The sequence below is a fragment of the Cyanistes caeruleus genome, chromosome 2, assembly GCF_971803275.1.
Source record: "Cyanistes caeruleus chromosome 2, bCyaCae1.hap1.1, whole genome shotgun sequence".
Classification (NCBI taxonomy): Eukaryota; Metazoa; Chordata; class Aves; order Passeriformes; family Paridae; genus Cyanistes; species Cyanistes caeruleus.
Genome location: NC_141702.1, coordinates 120,071,537 through 120,091,185, shown reverse-complemented (window position 1 = coordinate 120,091,185; position 19,649 = coordinate 120,071,537). Strand labels below are relative to the sequence as shown.

The 19,649-nt window shown below is 39.5% G+C and overlaps 1 protein-coding gene across 8 annotated transcripts in view; it reads right to left on the bottom strand.

The window, feature by feature from the left end:
• PSME4 (proteasome activator subunit 4) overlaps window positions 1-19,649 on the bottom strand; it is a 54,248-nt gene that overhangs the window by 6,392 nt on the left and 28,207 nt on the right. For all 8 annotated transcript variants that reach the window (XM_086875145.1, XM_086875147.1, XM_086875148.1 and 5 more), the window contains 33 exons: window positions 19,207-19,472; window positions 17,591-17,777; window positions 16,826-16,915; window positions 15,801-15,865; window positions 15,549-15,699; window positions 14,314-14,412; window positions 13,893-13,962; window positions 13,418-13,485; window positions 12,685-12,900; window positions 11,408-11,565; window positions 10,693-10,788; window positions 10,110-10,165; window positions 9,558-9,614; window positions 9,320-9,375; window positions 9,139-9,237; window positions 8,990-9,052; window positions 8,741-8,836; window positions 8,274-8,405; window positions 7,517-7,726; window positions 7,246-7,382; window positions 6,965-7,018; window positions 6,316-6,445; window positions 5,623-5,704; window positions 5,034-5,187; window positions 4,468-4,537; window positions 3,899-4,024; window positions 3,414-3,566; window positions 2,906-3,010; window positions 2,346-2,437; window positions 1,849-1,980; window positions 1,067-1,275; window positions 856-941; window positions 8-136 (listed from right to left, as the gene is read on the bottom strand). In XM_086875145.1, the coding sequence (XP_086731271.1) occupies window positions 8-136; window positions 856-941; window positions 1,067-1,275; window positions 1,849-1,980; window positions 2,346-2,437; window positions 2,906-3,010; window positions 3,414-3,566; window positions 3,899-4,024; window positions 4,468-4,537; window positions 5,034-5,187; window positions 5,623-5,704; window positions 6,316-6,445; window positions 6,965-7,018; window positions 7,246-7,382; window positions 7,517-7,726; window positions 8,274-8,405; window positions 8,741-8,836; window positions 8,990-9,052; window positions 9,139-9,237; window positions 9,320-9,375; window positions 9,558-9,614; window positions 10,110-10,165; window positions 10,693-10,788; window positions 11,408-11,565; window positions 12,685-12,900; window positions 13,418-13,485; window positions 13,893-13,962; window positions 14,314-14,412; window positions 15,549-15,699; window positions 15,801-15,865; window positions 16,826-16,915; window positions 17,591-17,777; window positions 19,207-19,472 (3,894 nt within the window). The remainder of the gene's footprint in view (window positions 1-7; window positions 137-855; window positions 942-1,066; window positions 1,276-1,848; window positions 1,981-2,345; window positions 2,438-2,905; window positions 3,011-3,413; window positions 3,567-3,898; window positions 4,025-4,467; window positions 4,538-5,033; window positions 5,188-5,622; window positions 5,705-6,315; window positions 6,446-6,964; window positions 7,019-7,245; window positions 7,383-7,516; window positions 7,727-8,273; window positions 8,406-8,740; window positions 8,837-8,989; window positions 9,053-9,138; window positions 9,238-9,319; window positions 9,376-9,557; window positions 9,615-10,109; window positions 10,166-10,692; window positions 10,789-11,407; window positions 11,566-12,684; window positions 12,901-13,417; window positions 13,486-13,892; window positions 13,963-14,313; window positions 14,413-15,548; window positions 15,700-15,800; window positions 15,866-16,825; window positions 16,916-17,590; window positions 17,778-19,206; window positions 19,473-19,649) is intronic.

Below are 19,649 nucleotides of genomic sequence, written 5' to 3'. Positions count from 1 at the left end.
CACTCACTTGTTTTAGCACCTGAAGTACCAAAGGCACTTGCTGAGGATAGAGCAAACCCTGAGACATCAAGGACAAACACATCTTAGCATCTCTTTTGAGCTCATCGTAGCTGTTGTCATTCTCCACGGGTGCAATCTAAATAAGAGCAGGGAGGGAAGAAAGCCCTGTTAATAAATAGGCACTGGTGACAGCAAAATCCTCAAAAGAAGGGTAATCTCATGAAAGGACAGCTGCCTGGGAAAAACACATTCAATATAATGCTGAAAGATTAGGTTAGCTGGGAAAAACAATCAATATGTCATTAAATATTCTTAGTAAATAATCAAGATATCCTGGTGAGGTTTTAGTTCCCCACTGCCATTCTCTTGGTATCAAACCCAATTAATTTCATATTTTAGATCCAGGTCCAAAACTGAGACAAAGCTTTGCCAAGGTCACCTTCACTTTAATAAACCTTTATTTTATGGTCACATAGATTACTGTTGGGTAATTTATTGATGTTTGTGCACTTTGGGCACACAAGTATGGATTATTTCAGAGAGGTAAGACTGGATGACACAGCTTCAAAGAATACAAGAATCAGAGGAACAACAGGAGCAGCTTAGAAAGAATTGTGTAGTCAGGAAGCAAAAGAAAATAACTCAAGGTGGCTTAGAGAATCATGGAATGGTTCGGGTTGGAAGGGACCTGAAAGGTGATCCAGTTCCCCTGCCCTGCCACAGGCTGGTTGTTCAATGCCACATGCAAGCTGGCCTTGGAATATTATAAATATATAAAAATGACATAATGTCAGTTTATTCATACAATCCTTTTTTAATCAAACATAACCAATAAAGGAGAATTAAAGGATGTACCTTGAAAAACAAAGGTAACAGCTGGAGTTGCTCTGTGACAGCTGTAGAGAAAGATCGCCCTGCACTTGCCATCAACCACTTCAAAACTGTTTGAATAAAGAGAAACAATCACCAATTAAGAAGAAAAATATTAACAATTCTGCTACACAATTTGCAGACCTCAATCATCCTGTGCTAGAATAACCCCCATTTCTTCACCTCCTTAACTCACTTGTTTTCAAGAGTTTAATGCCCTGAGTTCGCTCGTCTTGCTCGCCGACTCCGTTCTCTTCCATAACATGATTCTGGATTTCTTCATCTGCTTCCATGAGGGGCTTGAGGTTTTCAAGTATCCGGGTAGTAAATTCATGGACACGAGGAGATTTAGTTGCAGCAGTGTTTGGCAAGGAAACATCTATCATGAATATGTAGGTCAACACACTAAGAAAACAAACAAAGCCAGCAGGAACACACAGTGAGCACAACTCTTGTCCAGAGAACAGTGACCTGTGAACTCCAAATGATCCAAGATCGATTGGGTGACCCCTGAGGGTTAATACTTTGAGAAAATTTCCTCTCATCTTCAATTCAAAGCTATTTAAAACCAAATGTCTCTTCTAAGAGCTTCAGAGATGTCAAACATAAACTGACAATAAATTGGTGAGGCCCTGGCACAGGTTCCCCAGAGCAGCTGTGGCTGCCCCTGGATCCCTGGAAGTGCCCAAGGCCAGGCTGGATGGGGCCTGGAGCAGCCTGGGATAGGGGGAGGTGTCCCTGTCCATGGCAAGTGCTGGGACTGGATGAGCTTTAAGGTCCCTCCCAATCCAAAACATTCTAAGAAAAAAAAGACAAATATAGAGAAGTCTTCTGGAATTTCTGAAGCAAATCTGTTAATTATTTATCTGATTTTTGTTACAAGCATTAATGCTTTTCAGGTTAATTATTTAGCTACCTAACTACCCAAATAAAATGAAGAGTTAAAACCCAACAAGAACTGCAGCAGACAACACTGACCTTCCTATTCTCTCTCGGACGTTCTTGTAGACCTGGGTGAGTTTGGGCTCCAGGTACTTGAGCAGCCTGTGCAGCAGCTCTGGCACTCTCCACTCCTGCTGGGCAAGGCCCCCTTGCAGCACATAAAGCCGGCTGGGAATCAGAACAGCTCATTTTTAGTCATACAGAACATTCCTCCTTCCCCAGTCCCCTCCAGACTTTGGGAATGTGCACAAGTGTGTCAGTGCATCCGAGGGTCCTTCAATGAGCAAAGATGGGTAACAATTACCCAGTGAAACAACAGTACTGCTGCTCTGCCAGTCCCAAACCTTCCCATCCTGTAGTTATACTAAAAAAATTACCATGAAGAACCTGCCACTGGGTGGGGAAAGCTAACTGGAAAGCATTTGTTGCCCTCCCCTACCAGGCATCTGGCACAGAATCCTCTCAATACTGCTTATCCAGGCTGTATTTCCTACTCCATCCAACCATGAGAAAACACTTCAAATTAATTTTACCAGGCATCTACAAATGATCCTCCTTCACCACTCAATGGAGATTCCAACAGCAATTCAAACAACCAGTGCAGTTTCCTAGGATCTCTGCTCTCCTGGAAAAGAGATGTAAAGCAAATGAGGGAGGTTTAAAATGTAAATAATGTATAAAATAAAGTATAAGCAAGGAAAGTTTTGACAGAGATTTATTCTTTTTTTTTTGCATCCCTTGGGTTTATTTATTAAATAAGGGCAATGTATGTTCAGTATGTTTTCACAATGAACCTCAGTAGAAGAAAAACCCAATAAAACTACACACAGTTTTAATTAATTGGTAAATACAATCAGAACAGAATGAATTTAGCTTAATTTCTGAGATATCTGAATAACCATGCCTAAATTTTGCTAATTAGGGTTTTGGCTGACAAACTACACTGAGTTCTGCTGAGTGATGGGTAAGAATTATTGACCCAAGTTATTTGTGACCTATCACTGACCCTGCTGGGGGGTGAACTCCCAGTTCACTGCAGGAATGTTATTCCACAATGGATCCAGCTTTAGGAGACAAAAATTGGGATACTTACACAGGAGGTGGCAATGCAGGTGCCCCAGTCATTGTATGTTTCCACTGTGATGTTGGACAAAGCTGTTCGAAGCAATGGACACAGAAGCTTCCAAAGTTTTTCCACCTGCCCAGCAAAAACACAAGAGACAAGATTTTGCTATTTACGGATCTCAAACTCAGCCCAGAGATTAAAATGTCCTCTTTATTTTTGTACTGATTCTCCCAGGATTAATTTTTGGCATGGACAGCTAGGCCTGAATTAAATAAATATTTAGCAGCCCAAGGTGGACATAAGCACTTATTTCTACTGGAAATTACAAACCACATCAGCTTTGCCATCTGCTTAACAGCAAATTGTTCCCGGTTTTAATACTGGAGCATTTTCCTAACACCTGGCAAGAACAGGCAGCAAACCGAGCAACGAATCGTGCTCCAAGTTTGGCAATCAAGACATCAACTTCTAATTGGGTTTATAATACAAAATTACTCTAACTTCCAAGAATGACTTGAAAATATTGCTCCAGCACCTTCTCAAAGGTCCAGTGTTTAGAACCTCTTATGAGGCCAGCAATGATTTCAGCTAAACACCTCTGGGTGCTCTCGTGAGAGTCTGCGACCAGCTGCTCCAAGTGGGGCTGAAGAACTGGCAAAAAGGCATCATCAAAGTTTCTGAAAAGGCCCTGGAAAACAAGAGGGGAAAGGCTCTTCAGGAATTATCTAAAACACTGTCTTCCCAAGAACACCATAAAATTGTGAAACACTTAAGTTTGAATGTGCAGAAAGTGAAATTGCTTTTTTTAAGAGCATTACACACCAGTGTCCTTCAGACTATTACAATACTCTAAATATGTTTCCCTAAGTAGTTAATCAGAAGAGAGGATTAATAGAATTACCCAGAGCAGCTTTAAAAATCAAGGTTTTGCAACAGTATGAGCCCAGCAGTCTGTGGCTTTTCCATGCTCTGGGAATTGTCTAAAAAATGAGAGCAATTTAGTGATTGAACTCTCCTTACCTTGAAGAGGCAAAATCTGCGAGGATTAAATTTGTCCTTTCCCTTTCTGTCTTCTAAAGACAAAAATTTTATTAACTGCTCAACAAACTTGGGATCAGAAAAGTGATCATATATAATTTGTTCTGCCTGTAACAGGAAGAAAAAAAAAAGGATTAGCTTTGAGGTGTTTGCTTGCCACAGTGATATCCCAATCTTTACAAGTCCCACGTTTCATTTGCATTCTCAAGGAAAGAAATGCCACGGTTATTCATTTCCCCCTTTATTTCACAGGGAATTATCACAACCCCTAAAAATTAGTCCTTCCCACTGTCATTAATGACCTTGTTCTCAACTCTGATCATGATTTGAAAGGCAAAAAGAAAGTGCTCATGAATACAATTATTCCAAGATTCCTGAGAGAAAAGCAGCAATACATTAAAATAATAACTCCTCCTGGTATGCTGACACAATAAGAATTAGAAAAATACAATTCAAACATCTTGTGGGGTTCTCCACAGTAATCTGTGGACAATATTAAGAGAAGACAAGAGAAGTACTATTAAAAAACCCCATAAACTTGCAACTCTTACCTCTGTCAGCTCGTCTCTCCTTCGCCCAAGCTTTGGTTGCTGCTCAACTGGAGCATAAACTGTCATAGTCCTGAACATTAAAAACAAAAGATAATTAATAGAAAGTTAAAATAAAAAATAAGAATACACTAGCACATGCTGCTGCTTTCTATGGTGCTGTTTTCTGTGTTCTCAATAATAACCAAAACTTATCCTCAACTCCAAAAGATCAAAACTTAAAGAAGAAAATTTACAACAGAATGAAGTTTGTTATTACAGGTTTTGCTATACAAACAGCCATGTGGAATTCGTGCCTATTTGTGCCTATTGCCCACATAAAGAGAATGGCTAAAAAAGAAATAATAAACAAAAAAGCCTCAAACCAACCAACACAAAACCCACCCAGAAATGGTAAAACAAGCAAGGTCCGTAAAGGACAAAATAAACTGCATTTTTTTTGTTGTTAAATCAAATAAAATACATACATATAAGAAAAATTTAAGATCATAATAAACCAGGATTTTATTTCCACACAGAACTTTTCCTGCTGACTCTCCCAACTCCATCTCAAGGCTAATGCTACTCACTGGGGCCAGGTGTAATATCCCCAGTGTGTTTTCTCCACGAAACAGCAGGATTCCCAGGCTTCCTTGGTCTTTGGTAGGCTTTGGCTGTTGTAGTGCAGCCACTGGTTGTCAGCTCTGTCACCAGCCTGGATGCTGGAAGGCTTCAGGCTCCCACCTGATCCAAGAGGAAAATCAAAATGAACATGTATAAACGTGATAAAAATACATAAAAATTAAAAAGGAGACATACAAATTGTTCTCACAAATTACGAGGCTTTTGGGGGAAAAAAAACCCCAAACTGAAAAATCACCATTTATGTTATTTCTATATCATTTTTACCTATTTACTTAGAACATTAACAACCTCTTAATTCTATGTTTAATTTAACCAGAAAAGCTTTTAAAAACATTTTAGGATAAATGCAAAGTATATCTTATATTAAATAAATATTATTTCTTTTATTATTAAATTAAATAATTTTAATATTATTTTAAATATTATATGATAATATAAAAATAATATATTATAAATAATATATATTATAAATAATATTAAAATAATATTACATACATGTATTTTAATAATATTATTAAATTAAATAAAACGTACTTATTTCGTAAGGGCAGATGGGCACTTTCTTGTGTGTTCTCTTAAGCTGTTTAAGAATCCCAGCCACAGCTGAGATGGCCACCTAAAGAAATGTAAAAAATGGGTATTAATGTATTCATTCCACACATTTCCCTCAGAAGGATGTGGCTCATCATCCCTAAAAAGCCAGTGAAAACTGGAGTCAACCCATAAGGAAATAAACATGGTTCCTTCAGGGGATACAGGAAATGAATTATGTTATAGGCCAGAAAACCCTCAATAATAATTTTGTTTTAATAATTTGAATTTAATATCATTTCAATAATTTTTTGGTGGGGAAAGGAAGGTTTGTTTTGAACCTCACTGAGGCAGTAACAGAACAAACTAAACACATCGATGGCTCCCTTCAAATAACAAACTGCAGGTGGGAAAAGCAGCCATCTGCAAAAGAAATTCTGCAAAAGAACTCTGAAATAAACAAGGACTCAGCCCATCCCACATCTTCACAGTTTACAGATTTACACATGTCACGCTACAGTGCTGCCAAGACTGCCATTTCTTGCATTGGAAGTTTTGTACACGTGAGTGGCTGGGAGGGGGAGGACGGAGTTCCACCTCAGTTTTTGTGCTTTATCCCACCAAAAAACCCCATGAGAACCTGATGTAAAGCCCAAAGAGCTGCAGAGCCAAAGGAAATCCTTCTCCTGGGCTCACCTTCCGAACCACAATGGCATCGTGGTTGAGACACTGCACAAAGAATTTTATGGCACGGGCGGGCAGGATCCTGTCATCCCTCAGGAGCAGGGACAGGAAGCCAATGCTTATGTGTTCAAACTTCCAGGGCCTGAAAAAAACCAAATATTCAAAGCAGAGTGTAAACACCAAAGTTTATGAACTGGTTTTACTCAGAAATTAGTACATGTATTAAGATTATGTAAATACATAAATTAATGTCACTGCTGTAATCAATGAGCTTAACTCGTTTTGGGAAACCTCCAGTGTTCTGGGAACACACGCGTATAAAAATAAAAAATGCATAGTGAAAAAAACCTACAGGGATATTCTTTTAAAAGTTTTTTAACACAAATATTATGGGAACCATTAGGATCTATTCTGATGTCAGTGTTACAGACAGAATCAGAGCTTTCTTAATTACAATAAACGTATTAAAAACCTCTGTAACAGGCCAGACTAAGGAAAAAGCTTAACTCCAAGGTGTGATTATGCCTAGTATTAACAAATCAAGCTCCCAGTGCAAATAAATCCAAGACCATGGTAACTGTCCTCCTGAATATTGATCAATGCAACCACTTCCAATCCACCCTGAAAAAAACCCTTTCATGCACAAAAAAGGGGGACTTACAGATTTCTCTGTTCCACACAGTCCAGCAGCATGTTGACCAAATTTTCATAGTTCCTGAGAGAAAGAGAGGGAGTTATCAACCACATGGTACTGAGCCATCCATTGAAAAACAGAGGAAAAGTTCCTCAACAAAAAGTGTGTGAAGGTGAAAAGGAAGAGGCAAAGAGGAAATAGAAGTGCAGAGAAGATGCAGCCCAACAATCCTTGGACATTCTGGATTTCTCAGTTTAGCTGCTTTGGATGAGGATATTTAATGAGCAGTTCAAGGAAGCTGAACTCACCTCACAGCCTCAGCATTCTTCTCCTTCTGTCGCTGAATTCCCAACTGAATTTCCTCTGATCCCAGAGCTGGGAACTCTGAACTTTCCTGTCCTGACTTCTGCAGCAGAACAGCCACCTCCATGCATTTCTCTGGAACCTGTTGATGGACAATGCAAAGATTTGGGACTTTAACTTACAAGATTTTTAATGTCTCTGCTTTGGAACTCTGCAGAGTACAGAATTTCCTTGTCCACACAGACAAGGCTGAACACCAAGGAATTGATCACTCACTGCAAAATCCAGCCCAATGGTCTCATACTGCCGATGGATTTTCTCTGCTAGGTCATCAAAGAGTCTGACTATGGATGGTTTTTCCAAGGACATGGCTTTGCTAAGCCCAGAAGAGACAATTGCTGGCCACGTCTGTGCTATACAATCCCAGTCGTGCAGATTGGCCAAGCACACCCCGCTGTGATTCCCAAGGAGACAATATAAGGCACCCTGTGGAATGGAAGATGCAGTTTGGGAAGGTTAAAGCTGGGCTCATCCGTGATATCGACATATGCATGCACCCACACAGAATAAAAACTCAGCTGCAGCTACCAAATCATTAAAATGTCCATAAACATTCAGCCTCACTGTCAAATTACTGAAGATTTTGCACCGAGTCCTCTTCATTTAATGAGATTGGAAGCCCTGCCAATTAATTTATCCACAGATTGGCTGCCTGATTTCTCAATTATGTTAGAGGAGATGATTCACAACTGCTTCACCTTGACTACATCTTCTCAATTTCCATTCCATAACTTAAAAATAGGTGCTAACTCACATTTTGGTAATACCTGAGCACACCGGGAACATATTTAAACACAGTATTTCTCTTGAAAATAGATCTAATACAAATAATTCCTTCCACCAGTCATGCCTATTAGCCATGAAAACATCAATCATGCTGATAAACAAGCAAATCCCACTTCCTCCATTAAAAATTCTCATGTAAAACCACTTTCAATAGAGAGCCACAAAAAACAAATTAGTGAGGCAGTACTTTAAATTGCTTCTGAGTGACATCTTGCCGGTCGGGACGCAGGAATTCCAGAACTAAAGGAATGATATCTCTGCAACAGAAATTGTAGGTTCCCAGAGCTGTGAAGAATGCTTGCTGAGCTTTACTTCTGACCTGAAACAAAAAATTTATTAGATAAAAATAACACCCTCGTCCATTCCAGTTATTTATGCACAAAGTTTTTATCGTGTGTTTGTGCACAGAAACAAAATTATTTGTGGAAGGTTGTAAACACCCCAGCCCATTTATAAAAATCGACTTCTTGTTTCTGGCATTTACATGAGAACAGCTACAAAGTTACACAAGATTCTTTATGTTGCCAGAAACGAGATGTTTTTAAGATCATTTGAAAAGCAAGCAGCCAGACCAACAGATTAAGGATGTAGAATCACTTGAAGAGACCAACAAAACACTCCATAAACCTCAGATTAAAAGGGGCTGCTCCTCACCTGCCCATAGGAACTCGTGGACAAACACAGAAGATCCCTGATCATCTCCTGGTGGGAAGTTTTGTATTCACAGCCTTCCATCGTCAGAGTTCTCAGCTGAATTAGGGGGAGCACAAAGAAAGGACAGATTGTTTTTACATTTCACACATATAAAAACACCAGTGCAGGAATATTGTTATGATGACATTTAGCTAACTATGCAAAGCAGCTTTTCAAGCAAATTAGTGAGGACTGAAGGGGAAGAATTACCTCATGCTGCAGCATAACTCTGTCGATCAGCAAGGCTCTGATGTGTTGTTTCTTTCCTTGAAGCTGTAAAAAAAGGCATCCTTTGGTTTAGATTTCAGTATCAAATCTGCAATTCAAGAGCCAAAGCTTCACAAAGCCAAGTCACTGACCCTGTTCTCCATTGATTTTTTCACTAGATTGAAGCTTTTCCATCGTGAATCAAACTCATGCTTGTGAGACCCTTGGAACTGCAAAACATCACTGATAATCTGTGGAAAGAAAGAGAGGATAAGAGTGATTGTTTTGCAAAAAAAGTCATCTTGCCTTAAGTTTTACAAATGTAAAGCATACCTTTATTATTAGAAACAAAGACTTGGTATCATCTTCTGAATTATCAAGAATGTAATCTGCAATTGGGAGAAATGAAATGTATCATCAGACAGGAAAAGAGATTTAAAAATTAGCAATAATGTTGTTTCTGCAAACCTTAACTTTCAGAATTATAGGCAAACAATATAATTTCCTCATCTATAAAATCACACTGAAGTGCAACACAGATGGTTTTAGTTACAGGAGTGATCAAACTTACGCAGCAGTTTTCTTGTAACCCTTGCAATTGTTTCTCTGTAATTCTCCCTGGATAAATCTAAAAGAAACCAAAATGTTTTCTGTTAATCATACAAGAGCATAAAAAGCAATTTATTGTGGAAAGCCAGAGCAGACTATTCAGAACAGGCATTATGAACTACTATAAAAATAACCATTTGTTATATCTAAGGACACAGCTCTCATCAGTTTATCACCTCAGATGCTTGGGTTTTAGAGGTACACAACCTCCTTTATCTGCCTTGACAATTGGTTTTATTTCTAAGTTCAGGAAGTTCATTTAGCATACCAGAACTGAGGAACACACAGAGCTCCCATCCCCTGCCAGATTCCTGCAGCGGATCTGGCTCTCGTGTATCACTGCTGAAAATAAAACTCTGTGTACACAGAGCTCTGGTGTTGGTAACAAAACCCCATTTCTATGAAGAGAAGAATCAGAATTATGGTCTCCAAAAGAACCCATTGTTTTTACAAAAAATAAAAGAAGGAAATTAAAAAAAAAAAAACAAACCTGAATGGACAGGGATGTACTCACCATAATCAACACCAGTGTACAGCTTTGTCTCTTCCAAAGACACCAGACTTGGGACCCTGCAAGAAAACAAAGTAAATATTACCACACATTACAGAAATAATCAAGTATGTGCATTTCACTGGTGTTTAATTCCTTTTAACAAGTTAATTTTTATGCCAGTAGCACACAGACTTCTGGATTTAGTAACAGAATGTCTTAGTTTTCACACTTAAATTAAGCATCCCTTTGGGTCAGACTTTGTCAGAGGTGGGGACACCATAAGGGCACTTTGAACCCAGAATTTTCATTTCCCTGTTAACAGAACCTCATCAGTTCCATTAAACAGGCAGAAATTTGGTCTCTGTCAAACCTGTGAACACACTCATTGAAACACACATGGCTCCCTGTCGTAGGGAAGGACAGGAGAGTTTGAGTCCTTTCCTGACAAGTGAATTTTCTGTATCTTGCCATTTACTATGAGTGCTCCCTAAAAGCAAGCTTCTAGCAGCAGTTGTGTGACAACAGCAGTAAGAAAGCACTAAAACCCAGCATGAAGGAACATCAACACTGAGAATGTTTTGGATATTAAATGAATGTTACTTACAGATGAGCCACCCTTTCCCCTTTGAGAGGAGGCAGAATGTTCCCAGAGCCAATCAGGCAGTTGTGCACGATGGCAAGACACTGCTGCACATCATCTCTTAAACAAAGAGGAAAACCTGGTTACTTATCTGTTAATTGCTTGAAAATACACCAATGAAAAACCACATCTTTTTTGTGAAGTTTTATGAAAGTTTTTTCTTTACTTGCATCAGTTCTAAACACAGGAGGAAGCACTGCAGAAATCAAGCCGGGCTTTTTTGAGACAACCTAATTTGTTTACAAACCCCAGTATTTAACTTAATTTTCTGGAAAACAAGGGGGATTTTTTATTTCAAAACTGTGCAGGTAAGATAAACTAATGTGAAAATCGCTTTGAAGAATTTTATCTGAATCTCAGATAAAACCTATGAAATAACTCCTTACCCCGAGGCCAGGACAATTCCTTCCCTCCATGGGGAGGATGAGGGAATACTTTAGGAGTGACTATTTTACAGTCTAAAGATAAATTAAAACGCAAAATGTGAACAACTTCTTTCCTATGTTACTTCAGGGAAATCTTGATGCTATCTCAGCTGAAGCAGGAGCTTTAGAAATCTTAAAATAACATCAAAGTGCAACATTCCAGTATTTTCCTCTCAATTTTTGTACTGCCTGTGTGACTGGCAATAACTACCAGGAATGGATATGGAATGGCACATGCACTTTCTCCATCCTACCTGGACATTTCCAGCTCTCCAAGTGCATAAAGCTCCAGCCTGGTGAGCTCAGGCTGCAGGAACGTATCCAGCAAATAAAAAGCAAAGTTTATTTCCTCTGATGAAGGAACGTGCCACTGGATGTCCAAGTTCCATAGGTCACCTGGTTTACCCCAGTCCTGCAGCAAATAAAGATGTTTCTTATTCATCAAGCTATTTCAATTGTGTTTTGAAAAAAACAGCATTTAATGTTATTCAAAAAACCCCAAACACATGTGAGCTAACTACTACTATAAAGCAGCTATCTTAACAATTCCAGGAAAAACACCACCACCACAAAATCAAACAGAATTCCCAATCCTATATATGTCTGCACATACCTAGAAAATAACACATATCTGAAAACACTAAAAGGAAAAGGACTGCACTGGTCTAATTGAAATATAACTTAATTACTCCTTTGTCTGGATGTAAATTCAGACACATTCTTAAGTACAACTCAGACTTTTCATACTCCCATAGAGAACAGCAAAGTCATTGTGATTTTTTTTCAGTTTCAGAGCAGGAATTTAAAATAATTGTGTAATTGCTGTTTTTTTGGGGGGTTGTCAATTTGTTTGTTTTGTTGGGGGTTTTTGGTGTTTGGCATTTAGGATGTTTTTGTTCATTTTCAAATGATTAACTGGCCCAAATGGATGCCTCCATCAGTTACAAAACTGGACTAGCTTTCAGTAACATCTTCAATTGAGAATTATGTAAAAACAGTTTTCAGCAAAATGCAGTTGCATATTGAAACAGGCCAGCTGAAAATTGCTGCCTTCAAACTGGGATATTGATAAATTGACCTCAAAGTCTTAACAGCAGAGCAGCACATGACTTCTGACAGATTCAATAACTTTTAATATTGCCACTTCTGCTTTCATTTTATCTCAAGCTCATGGTAGAATCATTATTTGGCATTCTGTTGACCTGTAAAACACCACATCTCCTTGCTGCATATTAACTTACTGTAGTCATGCAATCATGGTAAAAAACACACATCACAAACCTATGAAACCCATCAAAACTATAAAACTACTCCAACAGCAGTCAGTATGCATTTTTTGCTATCAACATACTTTAAATTAATTGCCACTTGCTCTACATTTCAAAGCCCAAAGCATCGCTTTCCATTGCTGCTACCACTGTCCAGAAATCTCCAAATAAAACCATTGAGCGTACGACTGCTTTTTTTCAACAGAAAACAAAATAAAAGAAAAAGTCAAATCCTCTAATCCTAAATAAATGAAAATCCTTGCCTTGATAGGAAAGTATTCAGAAAGAGGCTTGTCAAAGCCACCTGGCACACTGCAGTACTCTGTGGGGTAGATAAGTGTAGCAGAACGAAGAAGATGGTGCAGTAGGTTACAAGACAGAATGTAACCCTGCTTACAGGTTAAGTGTAGGGTGCGCTGCAGTATCTTCCCAAACTGCTCCCTGTACAGTAGCAGCTTCTTGCCATCCACTCGAGTGATCTGGGGGCACAGAGAGACATTGCAAACATCAGGCTGGTCCTGCAGGGCTGGACAGGTCACACTGCTCAGCCCAGCTGGGCCAGGCTCCATTCTCCAGCTCCCACTGGATTCACACACAAACTGATGCTTCCACAGCTGCTGGAAAAGTTTCTGTGATGCCATCTGCCTGGCCCCATCCTGAATTTTCTAGCAATACTCCTGTATTTTCTTATATTAATTTTAAAATATTTCTAGTTACTGAAAGCTTCTTATGTTTCTCCTTGCATTGATCCCTCTTCTTTCACTCCCCCTCAATAATTGCTTTAATTACATTCTACATGCAACACTGTGTTTATTTGCTTCAAACAACAGCCAATCATGTTGCATTCGGAGTTAGGTAAAAAACAGAAGCTCTCCAGTGCCATTCATACAACATTTACATTGCTTTAACAGAAATTGGGTTTTTTTTTTCTCCTTTCAGGGGCATTAAGCAGGATGCAGTGACACACAAGCGTGGGAAGAACGTTTTTGGGAATACCTCTGATAAAAGCTGAAGATTCCAGAGCAGCTCCTTATCTAGTTCTTCATCATGTAATACATCATCATCTAGAGGAACAAGGGATAAGCACTGCTGTCACCACACTGTAGCCAGGTTTTCCAAACAAATTGCATCAGAATCCAGATGCCAAAATCTGACTCCCAACCCTCCAACTCACACTGCAACCATGTCTAGCTGGAAGTCACTTTTAGCCAATGTACCATCCTGAAACTGAGGAATGCCTGGAGACATTTCCAACTGCCACATTTTTGAGGAATTGTGGTATTGCAACCTGACAGATTTTGGCCTTAGAATTACAGAACTGCTGCTTCGGTCTTTTTAGAGAGAATAATGGATTTGTCCATTGTAGAAATTAACTTGTGGAAAACACCCAGAAGTTTTAGATAGTCTTTTCATGTTTAACAAAAACCAGCCCAAAAGCAAGCCAGTAACACTGGAAATGTTAGAAACTTACTGCCTGTGAGGTGAGTTATGACGTTGCAGCAATGTGGTACAAAAAGCTTCAAGGACTCCTCAGGGCGGCACTGCAAACAGCACCAGGAAAAGTCCATTTTAAAACAAAATATCTGAGGGAACTCAGCACACACAGTGATAAACAGCTAAGATTAGATTGCATCCCAACTCCAATTCAACCTACAGCCAGCCTGACTTCATGATTCTCAGTCAATAAAACCTAAATTTAACATAAATGCACGATAAAGACCGCATGAATTAACCTCCTGAAATATTGCTATATGCAACCAGCCAATTTTAGAAGACGTAATATTAAGAGCCACCTGTATTTACATGAAAAAAGTATAGATATTACACAGAAAAAAGCAGCAGCATTAGCTATTTTCTTTTTTAAAGAGGGAGTGAAGAGGATTTTCTCTCACTTTTACTGCAGCTCGGCACATATCGGCAACCATTCGACCAGCAACTCTTGTCTCAAATATATTTGAAACAGCAAAGTTAAAAACCTTCTCCAAGGCAACCTAAAAACAAGGACAAAAAGATGGAGACTACTTTTTAAAAAGAAAACAAAACAAATTAGATATCCCAAAATGTTTGATGTTACACAGAAAGTACCATCTCTACATAACCTTGTGTTCTTTTAAACCAGAAACCCACAATTAACATGGGAAAAATAAGTCAGAATAGAGAGACAGAGAAAGCAGCTCTGTGAAAGCCTGAAATGTTCTCTTTGGGAAGGGAGGAGGTGGATAACTCTTGATGACTAATATAAGTTTAGGGTGATTCTGAAAAAACTACCCAGAAAATGTTTTCCAGGAATAAGTCACAGGCTGGTGACAGGAAAACTTATTTCACATGTCACAGTGAAGGAAAGCAAAGACACCCCTTAGTTAACAAATAAATAGGGAATTAAGCTGCAACTATTTAAGCAGATTTAAAGCAGATTATTTCCATCCAGCACCTTGCAAGGCAAGCTCAACTACATAAAATGTAGATCACATGAATACTTTAATAATGGACAAACAGGAAAAATAGAAAATAAATACTTAATGACTACAAAGAATTAACTTAAGACTTGCATTTACCAAAAGATTCCAAACAAAAATCATGCCCAAGTGCCAATGTTCAAAATGTACAAAACCTGGCATCTCCCAGTCTGTATTTATTTAAACAGAAATATGGTAACCCAAACTAGAGGGAAAGAAGCTGTCCATGTAATAACCCAGATTCTCCACCCTCTCCCTCCGAGTTATTTTAATCCAAGTAATTTTTCTGATCCCATTAACCACACAGCTCCTTGTGGAGCCTCTTTGGCCCAGCTGAGGAAGTGACAGAAAAGAGGGAGAGAAAAGGAAAGCAGGGACTTGAGCAACATTATCAAGACATGAAAATCCACAATCTAAACTGATACAGGGCTAAAATAAACTTCTGGAATGATTTCTTCTTGTGTTTATCAGCAGTTTGCACAAGAGCTCTGTAGGGATGTAGATAAAATCATGAACCAAACTGACAAGAATTCAAACTGCCCCCTCAGCCCTTTCCTTGGTTAAATGTGGAAGTTCACATTCATGAAGAAAGGAAGAATCTGAATGCACCAGTTGCTGTCAATTCAAAATTCAGTTTCCTAAAAGAGATGAAAAGCCTGTGTTCTACGTACCTTAAAGATATCCTTTGAACACTGGGTAAGGATTGTACTGAAAGTAGAAGAGAGACCCAGTTCCACCAGACTCTCCAAATGAGTCATTTTCTCTGTTTCAGTCTCCTCTCTGGTTTGTTCTAATGTGCTGCTCTCTATAAGTCCAAAACATCTACACAAATAAACCCAGGAAGTGCAGGGTTAGTAAGTGAAAACTGGAAAGTTTTATAAAGTTCCTCATGCCAAGCTTTCCCTTCTCCTTAGCTCACTCACCTATCCATAAACTGCAGCACAAAATCCTCAAATTCAGCAGATGCAGAGCACAATTCTCTCTCCACCTACAGTTTTCCAACACAAAGGAAACACACAATATTGGCTTTTAGTAGGTGAACAAAGTTTATTTCCTACATTAACTACTTCCAAGGTCCAAGTGAGAACATCCTCCAGTGCATTTCCCACCATACAGACTCAAGTGCTCCATGAAACAGTTATTACATGTTCCTGACACTGTCCTGTCCCAATTTCCTGGCCTGAATGTGTATCCAAATAACCTCTCTGGTGAAATCAGGTCTGCCTCCATGGATACAACCTTTGGCCTCACTACTGATCCTCCTTTGCAGCAGGAGGTCAGCGAGTGCCAGGGGTGCTGCCAGACCTGCTCTCCTGGCAGAATTAATTAAATATTCCGTGAACAAACTCCTCCTCACTTTTGAGTGCTGCAGCTCTGGAGCAATGAAATTCACCTTTTAATCTGGGCAACCTGCAGCCCTCTGAGCTACAAAGTGTCCCAGGAGCAAACAGGTGTGGTGGAAAGGGGGATAAGGCTCGCTGTCTAATGCTGTTACAATCTCTTGACTGGAAGAGATTAACGAGTATCTGGAGGGAGAGTAATAGAATCTCAATCAGGGAAGCGGAGCAGGACTTCAAAGAGGAGCAGGGGTTTCTTTAGGAAGAAGACAGCCCTAAAAAATGATGAAAAAACCCATCTAATGCACTGTTTTAAATAACTACAGAGTCCAACATCCTCCTCAAGGTAGGGAGAGCTCCGAGTCAAAAGACACCACACACAGGGCTCTGAGCAATGTAATTTTGACATTAAAACATTAGGTTGCCTGAATTTAACATTCTCTGCAACAAGCTGTGACTAATTGCTAAAGCCTATTTGCACACTGGTATCAGCTCCTCTGATAGAAACAAACAGGAATTCATATCTTTGCATATACCTTCATATCTTTTGCTATAAATTAAATTGAAAACCAAGTTCCAGCTTTGTTTTTATACTAAGCCAGTACTCTTACCTCTGAAAGATCATCTCTTTCTTGCAATACAGATGAACAATCTACTAAAGGCACCAGAGTAGAAAATGTTGCAATGAACTGGAATGTAATCTGTTGAGAGGCAGAAACAGCTCTTTAATGAATGTTATTGTACCTACATAATAAAAAGCTTTTACAGTTACAGTATATGATCTAAAGAAAATTATACTAAAAAAATCAAATAAATCCAGAGCTCAATTCTTCCACCCTAAAACTTCAACAGCTATTTCAGATTTCATATATGAAACCTAACAGGCAGCACTGTAAAAATAGTCTTCATTTTCTAAGTAACGTAGCCATTATTCTGTGCTGAACTCTAAAGCTACAAAACCCCAATATTTACATTGTTTTAAGTCAATTAATATGAATTTCTGAAAAACATGGACTTATAATTTAACATAATGAAACCTAGTGATAAAGGGTTTCCTTTTGATCTTAAAGGACTAGGAATATTTGCTAGGAGCTGTGGAGCAGCTATTTAATCCTGTTTATCAGAAGAGCCCAAAAAATCAGTACAATGCTTATCACAACCACTTTGCACTGTTAAATGAGTCAAAGAAGCTTGTAATATTGAATTTTTAAGAATAAAATTTGTGCAGAAAAAAAAAAAAAGGCTGATAAATTCTGGACTCTGAAAGCAAGAGTTACCCACTTTCAGAGAAATATAAAAATATTTATATATATATATAGTATTAGTTAGTTGGCTGGTTATCTTCTAAAAAAAAAGGGCAATATTTGTACACTCACCATGCACTTGCTGAAGTCATTGGGGTCCACCCCAGGCAAGGCTCTCATCAGCAGAGGTAGCATGTGTGTGGGACCCTCAGGAAACCACTTTCCCCCGGACACCAGGCTCCGAGCCACCCCAATGACACAGCTCAGGGTGGCTGTCAGCTGATGAGGCTCTGTCAGGGTCTCAAGTGCAGGATATGTTCTGTAAAATGGGAGGCAGTCAGATTGGCAACAGTAATGTTTCTAAAGCCTTCAAAGAAAATAGAAGTGGACTGCACATGGTATTTTCTGCATGCAATACAAAAAAAAATGTAATGTTTCCAAAATTGTTTTCTCATCATTTTGTGAATGATTTAATGTTGCTTTGTTACAATGCTCCTTCCATTTGATCACTGCTATCCATCACCAACTCATGATTAAAGACCTTCTGAGCAGCAGCAGCACAGGAACTAAGAACTGCCTGTGCTCCAGCATCCAAAGCTAGCATGATGTCCCTGTTTGGACTTGGAGGCAATGTGGTTCTTGTGGCAAACATGAAAACGTGCCTTGGCTGCCTCTAGACAGAGAGAGGACCTCTTCATGTTACATTAAAGTCCAGACCTCTTTATCAAAACCTGGGAAGTTCCTGTGATTTTTAAACCATTTTTTTTCCAAACACTTAACACTTTTTAAGCAAACTGCATCACAACACTTCCTGCTGTTACCAAGAGCCTCCAGCTCAGACAGGAGCCACAGCGCTCCCCTGCCCTACGTCACCCAGAGCACAGCTCACCCAAATAACCTGGAACTGCAGCCAAGGCAAACATTCCAGCCATGCCTTGAGCACTGCTGTCTTGCTTAGAACTGCTGGGCTTGGGATGTTTTCTGCAAGAGTGGATTTATCAAGTTTATACAAACAGCTGAGTCAGGGAGGCGTGGAACACAGGAAGGGCTCTTCAATCAAACTCACTCCTCTGCTGTTTTGTTAAGATATAAAAGGCTGCATAGGGAACATAGATGGGGACTAGGAGGAGAGCTTTCAGTGGAGCAGGAGGGAGCACCATTTTTCTTTGGGAATTTCAGGCATCAAGGTATTAGAAATAGTAAAAACCAAGTATTTCTGTGGGGCACAAGGTCTGGCAATTACAAAGTCAGCAATGCCAGTGGTTTTAAACAACCTGTAACATGCTCTGAACCAAACAGAAATATAAAATACATCTTTATTGCTACACAACCACCTCATGTATCTGGAACCTACCAGGTGGCTTATGAATAAAGGATGCAAAGTTGCTTTTTCAACTGATCCACCCACTATCTGATACAAAATACTCCCAGAAATGCAAGCCACCTGAGGACTGCCTACCCTAAAGCACACGAGCTGTCAACAGCTCCCAGAACTATGCCACTTGCCAGGTGTTCAAAAAAAACCAAACCCAAACAAGCAACAAAACAAACTGAATGAATTCAAAAATCAAGTTCTCCCTTGCTCCCATTCTGACTAAGGTGATAGCTCAGGAGGGTGTATCAGCAGCTCCTCTCACTGCAGGTATTCATTCACAGGAAGCAATTCATTCCTTATTTAATATGACTGCTTTTCCTATTTATTTCTTGGGAAGGGCACACAGATGTTGCAACGCTCCTCCAAAACTTACTTCTCAAGTACAGGTGGAATTACTAATTCAGGACGCATCAGTGCAAGGTTCTGCAGGGCTTGGGCAGCCTCCAGGCTTCCAGTTTTGCTGAACATTGCCAGGAGAACAGGCTGGATGATGCATTGCACGAAGTCTGTCACGTCCTGGTCCGTGAGCTTGTGGCTCTCAGGGACAGGAGTTAACCAGGTCACCTTCTTGTAGCGCTCGCGGTGCAGCCTCCTCACCACACCACTGGGCAACCTCTGGAGCAGCTTCATCAGTTTGTTCTGGGAACAAATCAGAAATGTTGGTCAGTGGCTTGGCAGCAGCACAACCCCAGCTGCTCAGGGCACAACAAAAAAAACAAGTAAGGCGAGATTTTGGAATTACAGAACCTCAATAAAGGAATGCTCAGAAGAGCTCTAAAATACAATGCTCACAATTAGTTGCTAAACTTTGTTTCC